Source organism: Carlito syrichta, unplaced genomic scaffold (genome assembly GCF_000164805.1).
Source record: "Carlito syrichta isolate Samal-C Ts95f unplaced genomic scaffold, Tarsius_syrichta-2.0.1 Scaffold297479, whole genome shotgun sequence".
NCBI lineage: Eukaryota > Metazoa > Chordata > Mammalia > Primates > Tarsiidae > Carlito > Carlito syrichta.
This window is the reverse complement of record NW_007241575.1, coordinates 24,593-33,402: the sequence shown is the minus strand read 5'-3', so window position 1 is coordinate 33,402 and position 8,810 is coordinate 24,593. Positions and strand designations below refer to the sequence as shown.

The 8,810-nt window shown below is 60.1% G+C and overlaps 1 protein-coding gene across 1 annotated transcript in view; it reads right to left on the bottom strand.

Moving 5' to 3' along the window:
- Positions 1-8,679, bottom strand: part of CELSR2 (cadherin EGF LAG seven-pass G-type receptor 2) — a gene marked incomplete at its 5' end in the record, with an annotated part of 27,827 nt that extends 19,148 nt beyond the window's left edge. Inside the window, 2 exons of the mRNA XM_021710703.1 lie at positions 1-212; positions 5,547-8,679. Of these exons, the coding sequence (XP_021566378.1) occupies positions 1-212; positions 5,547-8,679 (3,345 nt within the window). The remainder of the gene's footprint in view (positions 213-5,546) is intronic.
- Between the last annotated feature and the right edge of the window lie 131 nt (positions 8,680-8,810).

Genomic DNA, 8,810 nt, shown 5'->3' with positions numbered 1-8,810 from the left:
GTCGGTGTCCCGCTGCACGTTGAAGACCACCACGTGGTCCGGGGGCGTGGCCAGCGTGGCCGCCACGGCCTGGATGAAGAGGCCCAGCAGCGGGGACAGGAAGCGCTCCGGCGACATGTCCTCCAGGCGCAGCGTGATGCTGTGCGTGAGCATCTCGTCGGTGATGATGGTGACGCGCAGCGCGCACTGGGCCGTCACGCTGTGCACGCCGTCTGCGGAGGGACAGCGGTCAGGGCGCGGCCGGGCAGGCGGCGGCAGGCCCTGTGCAAAGGCTGCGCACTCCGCCCCGCCGGCCAAGATACGGCTCGCCCGCGAATGACTTAGGGGTCCGAGCAGGTGTGTCACCGGAGGACAAGCCACTCCTTGAGAGATCAGCCCCCACGAGTGCTGAAGGCCAGGAGATTTTTTTCCTTTTTTTGTTGCGTTGGAGTCTCACTCTGTCGCCCAGGCTGGAGCGTGGTGGCACGCTTACGTCCACCCCAGCGTCAACCTGCTGGACTCCAGCGATCCTCCTGCCTCAGCCTTCCAAGTAGCCGGAACTACAGGCGTGCACTACCAAGCCTGGCTAACTGACTGATTTTTTATTTCATTGTAGAGACCAGGTCTCGCCGAGTTGCCTGGGCTGGTCTCAAATCCACAGGCTCAGGCAACCCACTCCCCTTGGCCTCCCAAAGTGCTGTGATTACAGGCTGAGTCACTGAGCTCAGCCTCTTTTTCCTTTTTTGAGTTGGGGTCTTGCACTGTCTCCCAGGCTGGACAGGCTGGACTGCAATGGCATGATCATAGCTGACTGCAGCCTCTACCTCCTAAGCTCAAGCAATTCTCCCACTGTGGCCTCCCAAAGTGCTGGGACTACATGTGAGCACCATCAGGCCCAGCTTATTTTTTGACTTTTTTTTTTGAGTTGGAGTCTCACTCTGTTGTCCAGACTGGAGTGCAGTGGCTGCTCCCGGCCACCGCAGCCTTGCCTGCTGGGCTCCGGCGATCCTTCCGCCTCAGCCTTCCAAGTAGCTGCAACTACAGGCGCGTGCTACCACGCCCGGCTAATATTTTTTGACTTTTTGTAGAGACCAGGTCTTGCTTATGTTTCCCAAGCTGGTCTCAAACTCCAGGCTGGTGCAGTGGCTCACGCCTGTAATCCCAGCACCTTGGGAGGCTGAGGCGGGAAGACTGCTTCAGCCCAGGAGTTGGAGACCAGCCGGGGAAACACTCAAGACCTCTCATCTGTTTTGCCTTTTTCTCACTTCTCTACAAGCCCAGAGCACCACGAGAGACCCGCAGAAATCATCCCCTCAACTTCTCCAGCCTCTGCACCTCCACAAATAGTGTTCCCAACTGATTAATCAACCCCTGGCTGTGCTCCCCACTTCCCAACCACAGCAGGGAAGGTGGGGGTGGGGAGAAACTGGGTCAGTGGGCCATGCCGGCACCCTCCTACTGGGTCCATGGCTGCTTGGGCACAGACCTGCCATCCCCATGGCAACGCCCACCACAAAGCATTCTTCCCGCTCAATCCTCTGGGCTGCTGCGGGTCGCCCGGGGAGCCCCACCCTGGGAAATCCAGCAGGGCCACCTCCACCAGTGGCAGCACCACCCACTGCCCGTGCCAGAGACAGGGTGAGGGTGGCGGGAGAACCGAGGGCAGGGACGCAAGCCTGGAGACGACTGCCGGTCTTGTCTCTGGCCACGGGGCATCTTGCATCACCTACTCGGCTCAGGCATTACAGACACATGCCCGCCACACCCCCAGGAGACACACTTACTTATAAACAGCTGAGGACTGACACATACTCGCTGGTGTCTCATTCCACCCACATACCCTCAGCCCAGAAGCACCATGCACATCTGGATACACACACACACACACACACACACACACACACACACACACACACGAAGGGATTTTATTGAGCTTAGAAATGAAAGTTGGGGCCAAGGACAGGAGGAAATGAGAATGGCTTGGTAGGGCTGTAAGGAATATTATTATTATTACTATTGTTATTTGGAGGCAGGGTCTCATTGTCACCCAGGCTGGAGTGCAGTGGCGCAATCCTAGCTCACGATAACCTTGAACTCCTGGGTTCAAGTAATCCTCCTGCTTCAGCCTCCTGAGTAGCTGGGTTTATAGGTGCCTACCACCACACTCGGCTAATTTTTATAATTTTTCATAGAGATGGGGTCTCACTATGTTGCCCAGGCTGATCTTGAACTCCTGGCTTCAAAGGATCCTCCCACCTTGGTCTCCCAAAGTGCTTGGATTGCAGGCATGAGCCACCATGCCCAGTTAATATTAGTATTTTTAGTTACTATCCTGCCTTTCACACAGTAGGTGTTCAGTAAATACTGAGATGTCAGTGAGAATCTATTCGGTCTCCAGAGAGAAGTGGTCTTTCAAACATCACAGGGGCTCCAGTTAGATGTGCAAAAGGAAAGCTCATCCTTGAGGATGAAACAGGAGCCAATGTGTCTGTGGTGAGTGGGCGGAGGAGGAGGACGTGGGAACAGATTCTGTGTCAGTGTCATACCTGCTTGAGGTGGCTGACTCTACCAGGAAGCCTGCCCAGATTTATGGCCTCAGGCCCTACTTGGCTCCACTTCCCTCCTCCTTCTTCCTTTTATTTGTTTATTTTATTTTATTTATTTTTTGACTCAGAGTCTCACTCTGTCTCCCAGGCTGGAGTGCAGTGGCATGAACATGGCTCACTGCAGCCTCGACCTCCTGGGCTCAAGTGATCCTTCCACCTCAGCCTCCCAAGAGCTAGGACTACAGGTGAGTGTCAACATGCCTGGTTATTTTTATTTTTTTGTAGAGATGAGGTCTCACTATGTTGCCCAGGCTGGTCTCCAACTCCTGGGCTCAAGCAGTCCTCCTGCCTCGGCCTCCCAAAGTGCTGGGAATACAGGCGTGAGCCACTCACCTGGCCTTCCTTCCTCCTCCTTTCAGATCTCCCTGCACTTGGGTACGGGCTGGCACAGGGCTCCTGTGTGCCTGGTGCCTCTGCCAAATGATTCCAACATATTCCCTCCAGACAGAAAGCAGCCCAAGACTCCACAAATAGTGCTCCTAACTGATTCAGAGAGGGAGCAGTCAAAGCCAAGGAGCAAGAGAGCTCTGGTACCCCCAGCCCTGGGAACAACACTCCTCCCGCGTCCCCCTCCACTGTCTTGGGCCCCGCCTGCGCCCCTCTCCCAGCATGTCTCTGTTGCTTCCCATCTGGCCCGCCATCTGTGGCCACCTGCCCCTCTCCTATTGTCCCTGTCCCCAACAGCCAACCCACTGCTCTCTCCTTTCTTTGTCCCTCTTCTCTGCCTTGACCTAGGTCGCCCCTCAGGTGCAAAGGCAGGGAGGGAATGGGTACGGGGTGCACTGCCCGAGCTGTCCTCCTGGTGGGTTCTGACCCCAGGAAACCCCACCTGTGCCCGGAGCCTGGTCAGTCACACCCGGAAAGATGCCAGTTCCCAGACTGTGGCAGGGTCAGACTCCCAGCCTCTCCTCCCCTGGCAGATGTGCCCATGCAGGCTGGAGGCTGGAGCGCTCTGCTGTCCTGGGGCTGCTCTGGCCACAGCCAGCGCTTCTGTGTGTCTTGCCAGGAGAAAGAGGCAAAGAGGACCAGGTTCCAGGACGGCCACGTGGCCCAGGCAGGGGCAGTTGCATCCAAGGGACGAAGAGGGGGGAAGAGAAAGAGGCACAAACACAGAGACCACGAGGGAGGACAAAGGCCAGGGACAGAGCCTGTGGTGGGGGGAGACACAGGGTCTGGGGAGAGGGGACAGAGAGAGCCAGTGTGAAGGGCCCGCACAGCAGGGCGGGAGAGAAAGACAACACAAAGAACGAGGGGAGGAAAACAAAGGGCAGCGGAGTCAGCCCCAGCCTCCCTGAACTTTGGGGTTGCCGTGGTGACTGCCTCTGAGGGTCGGGGCCTAGGCGAGAGGGTGAGGCTAGGGTCTCCCCTCTGCTCTAGGGCAACTGAGGCCTGGAGCTCTGCCCCGTAAGACGCCAAAGGCTGGGTGGAGTTCCTCCCCTGTCCAGCCCTCAGTGTCTGGCCACACTCCCCCAGGACAGGCTGGGAGGAAGGGCCCGAGGGAGGCCTTGCCTTTCCACCCCTTCCTGCTGCTGGCTCAGCGCCTGGCACAGGTGAGGAGGCATTTGGGATACAGGAACTCCAGCCTCACACTTCTCCTCCTGGAGGCAGGAGGCACAGAGCCTCTTCCACAGCCTCTAGAAGCTCACATCCCAGTTCCCATGGCCATCTGTCCAGCAAGGACCCTGGCATGCCCCTCACTCCCCTCTGGGACAGCCTTTTCTTTCCCTGCCTTCCTGATGTGTCTGAAGGCTGCCCAGGGTGGGGGCGCCCTGACCCATCTCTGGGGTTGCAGCTACCCACGGGCCCCTCACGGGCGACCTAGTTGTTCCCAGGCTTGGAGAAGGCGCTCCGCGGCTTGGGTGCGGTCCCGCCTTGCTGTACCTCTCACCCCCCACAGCTCGTAAAGGAGACAGAATGCCGTCACCACCCCCGCCGTGCTCCTCCCCAGCCCTGCTGTCCAGGGAAGCTGCAGGCTAAGCGCTTGGCCAAGCAGCAGGAATGCCCCCGCCTGGGTCCCAGCCAGGCTCCCACGCCCCTGGGGCTCTGTTCTTCTCCCAGCGGTTGGGTGCCTTGGGGTCTCTGCCCTCAAAGCCCACCAGGCTCCTTGGGTCATCCTGGTCCCCACACCCCATTGCAGAGCCTGGGCTGCTCACAGCCAGCAGGAAAGGCCTAGCACCCTAAGAACAGCCCATGGGTGGCCAGGAGGCTTCAGCCTGCCCTGGCTTCACTGCGGCCCCTCCCCCAAGCCAGACCCCAACCACGGACTCTGAAAGTGGGGTCTGTTTGGACAGAGACAATGAGCTCCAGCCTCACTTCCTGCGGGAGCTCTGAAGGGGGAGCCAGCCTGGGATCTTTCTGCCTGGGGGGAAAAGAACGCCGGAGACAAAGTCCGCGTCAGCCGATTCTGCAGCTCAGCCAGGAGCCAGAGGGGCCAGAGGAGGACTGCAGGGTCCTGACCCCCTTGCAGCAACCCTGGCTCCGGCAGCCCTCGGCCTGCCAGAGGCTGCCTAGATCACAGGAAGACCTCCACGGGATTGGAGGGGTGCCGGAGCCCTCCTGCCTCCCTCTGCGCTGCCGCAGTCCCCTCCCCCCTAGCTCTCTTGGCCCCCCAGTCTTTCACGCGCCTTTTTTTCACAATCCTTGGCAGCCACAGCCAGAGCAGCCTCACAACACTTCCTCCAGCACGTCACAGGCTGGTAGACAGGGGGCAGCCAACCGCAGCAGCCCAGCCCAGCCGGGGGCGGCAGGCGGGGCCTGCACCAGCTGCCAGGATTCCTGGGGCTTCTGCCCAAGCTGGTTCTGGCCCCCTCACCCTCCGTGCCAGACACGAGCAGGGAGGCGGGTCAGCAGCTGCTTCCTGGGTGCTTCCCACCTCCCGTGGCTGTCCAGGCACGCCCCAGGGGCCACCCCCACCCCAGATCGTGGAGGGCAACATCCCAGCGCCACCCGCGCCTTCCTTACCTGACACCAGCACGCTCATGATGGCCTCCAGAGGCCGGTTGTTGTCCAGAGCCCGGCTCAGCCTCAGCTCTCCCGTGGAGGCATTGAGCAGGACCAGGCTGAGCTCATTTCCCCGCTCAAAGCTGTAAGTCAGGCTGTCTGAGACGTCAGGGTCATGGGCAGGCACTCGGCCAATGGCACCCCCGGGGAAGCTGCTAGAGCGGTTGGTGACGTAGTTGTTAAAAAGTATCTCGAAGTTGCCCAGCACTGGTGGGTTGTCATTGCGGTCAAGGAGGCGGACATGGACGGTGGCCCGGCTCACGAGAGGGGCTGATGTGGCCTGGATGACCAGCACGTACTCGGGCCGGTCCTCGTAGTCCAAGTCTACCAGGGCCGTGAGCTCCCCGGAGAAGATGTCCAGCTGGAAGACCTCCGGGATGTTGCCCTCCACGATCTGGTACATGATCTGGGCATTGGTGCCTTCGTCAGGGTCCGTGGCTGTGACCCGGGCCACGGCCAGCCCGATGGGGCTGTTCTCTTCCACAAACACATCAAACTCGTCCTGCTCAAAGACAGGCGGATTGTCATTCACATCCAACACCGTAACTGTCACTTCCATGGGAGTGCGGGCTGGGGGCATCCCCTTGTCCACCGCATAGGCCCGTAAGACATACTGGGCCACGTTTTCCCGATCCAGCCTCCGCAGCGTTCGCACAATGCCTGACGTGGACTCTACAATGAAGTCCCCGTCTCCGTCATCGCCGCCCTGGAAAGTGTAGAAGACCCGGCCATTAAGGCCAGAATCACGGTCTGTGGCTGAGATCTGCAGGACGCTGGTGAAGGGCGGCACATCCTCGTAGACGCTCCCCTGGTAAGAGTCGCGCAGGAACTGAGGGGCATTGTCATTCACGTCATTCACCAGGATCTCCAGGTAGGTGGTGTCGGACTTCTGGGGAATGCCGTTGTCCCGTGCGGTGATGGCCAGGGTGTAGGACACTTGGTCTTCGTAGTCCAGCTCAGCCTGAGTGGTGACAGCCCCTGTGTCTGCGTCGATGCGGAACTGGGGGATGCTGTCCTCCATGAAGTAGGTGATGCGTGCATTCTCACCCGTGTCCTCATCCGTGGCGCTGATCAGCACCACCGTGGTGCCTGCTGGCCGGTCCTCGTTCACATTCACTGTGTAGTGGGAGCTCTGAAAGACAGGACGATGGGTGTTGGCGTCGGTGACATTCACCACGATCTGTGCCGTGTCCTGCCGAGTGCCGTCGGAGGCGGTAACAGCCAGCACATACTGCCGCTCGAGTTTGTAGTCCAGTGGCAGGGCGAGGGACACCAGTCCGCCGCCACTTTGGCTGGTGATGGAGAAGCGGTTCCGGGTGTTGCCGCTGGTGATCTGGTAGGTGATGACACTATGGGCGTCACGGTCCACGGCCGACACTGTCACCACGCTGGTGCCCACCGCTGCATCCTCATTGAGCCGCACTGTGTACTCGGGCTGAGTAAAGGTGGGGTTGTTGTCGTTGACGTCCAAGATGGTCACACTGACACTGGCGGAGGCAGTGAGCGCTGGGGTGCCATGGTCTCGGGCTTCTACCCCAAAGCTGTAGAAATCAACCTCCTCCCTGTCCAGCTCGGCAGCCACGGAGATCCAGCCTGTGCCATTGTTGATGGCGAAGGGGAAGTCATGCCCGACCCCAGCGAGGCGGTATTCCAGGTGGGCATTGTCACCGGCATCAGCATCGATGGCCTGGACGTGGAGAACCAGATAGCCCAAGGGGACACTCTCTAGGACAGTAGCCTGGAAGGGGGTGCTGACAAATATGGGGGTATTGTCGTTGATATCCAGGACCTGCACCGTCACCAAGCCGGAGACGTTGGAGAGCGGGGGCCGGCCACCGTCCTGTGCGCGCACCCGCAGCGTGTACTCCTTAGTCGTCTCATAGTCAAGAGGGCTCACCACATCCAGAGCCCCGGTCTGGGCATCCAGATAAAACTGTCCCCGAGCGTTGCCGCTCATAATGCTGTAGTGTACCAGGGCATTGCTGCCCTTGTCTCGATCGGAGGCCGTGACCCGGAGTACTGGAGCTCCTGGGGTCACATCCTCCCGCACCTGGACTATGTAGCGCTTCTCACTAAACTGGGGGGCATTGTCATTGTCATCCTCCACAGACAGGAAAACAGCGGCTGTGGCACTCCGTGGACCCGGGTCCCGACCCTGGTCACTCGCCTCCACCGTCAACTGGTAGGATTCCACCTCTTCCCTGTCCACGGGGCCACGGGTCCGGATCACCCCGGAGCGAGGGTCAATCTCAAAGACTTCAGAGGGACCGCCCCCCGGCCCTTCCAGCAGGCGGTACAGAATATTGGCGTTGGGCGGGGCATCGCCATCCGTGGCCCTGACAGTGAGCACCTCATAGCCAACCTCCAAGTTCTCCCTGAGGCTCTCCTTGTATTCCTGCTGCTCGAAAACTGGGTCATGGTCGTTGGTGTCAGTCACCAGGATGGTGAGTGTGGCCAGGGCACTTCGCCGGGGCATGCCGTGGTCCTGCGCCGTGACCCTGAAGACGTGGGTGCTCTTAGTCTCACGGTCCAGCTCTTCCGCTGTGGTTACCGCACCAGTGGTCGGGTCCAGGGAGAAGAAATGGTTGGAGCGGCTATCGAAGAGGGCATCCATGGTGTACTCCAGCCGGCCCGCCTCCCCCTCGTCGGGGTCGATGGCCCGCAGGGATGCCACCGGGGTGCCCGCAGGCTGGTTCTCGGGCACTGTGGCCTGGTAGCTGGGGGGCTGGAACTGGGGAGCTGTATTTACATTCCTTTTCCGACGGCCGCCCGTGGGCTCTTCTGGTGACCCCTCGCCTGCCCTGAGCCCCGGGGCCTGTGCCACCCGGCAGGACTGGCATCGGAGCCGCGGGGCCTTCAGGCACGGCTGCTCCTGGGGCAGGGTGAGCTTGCCCTGCGGAGAAAGGTGGCCTCCGATGCCCAGCAGGCGACAGCTCCAGGGGCAGCCTTCGGGGGCCGGCGGCAGGGGAATGCGGGCCCCGGACTCCGGACACCAGACCCTCAGGCCGTCTTGGTGGGGCACCAGATGGCCGGTCAACTCGGTGCCCGCATCCCTGCAGCGGCTGGTGGAAAGCCAGAGGATGGCGGCGAAGACAGAACAAAACCAGACATATTTTTATAAGGCCCTGGGGGACCTGAATGTACTGGTGTTCTGTGATTCTGCCTTTTCTTCTATGGGTTGTTTTGTTTTTGTTTTTTGTTTTGTTTCGTGTGTGTGTGTGTGTG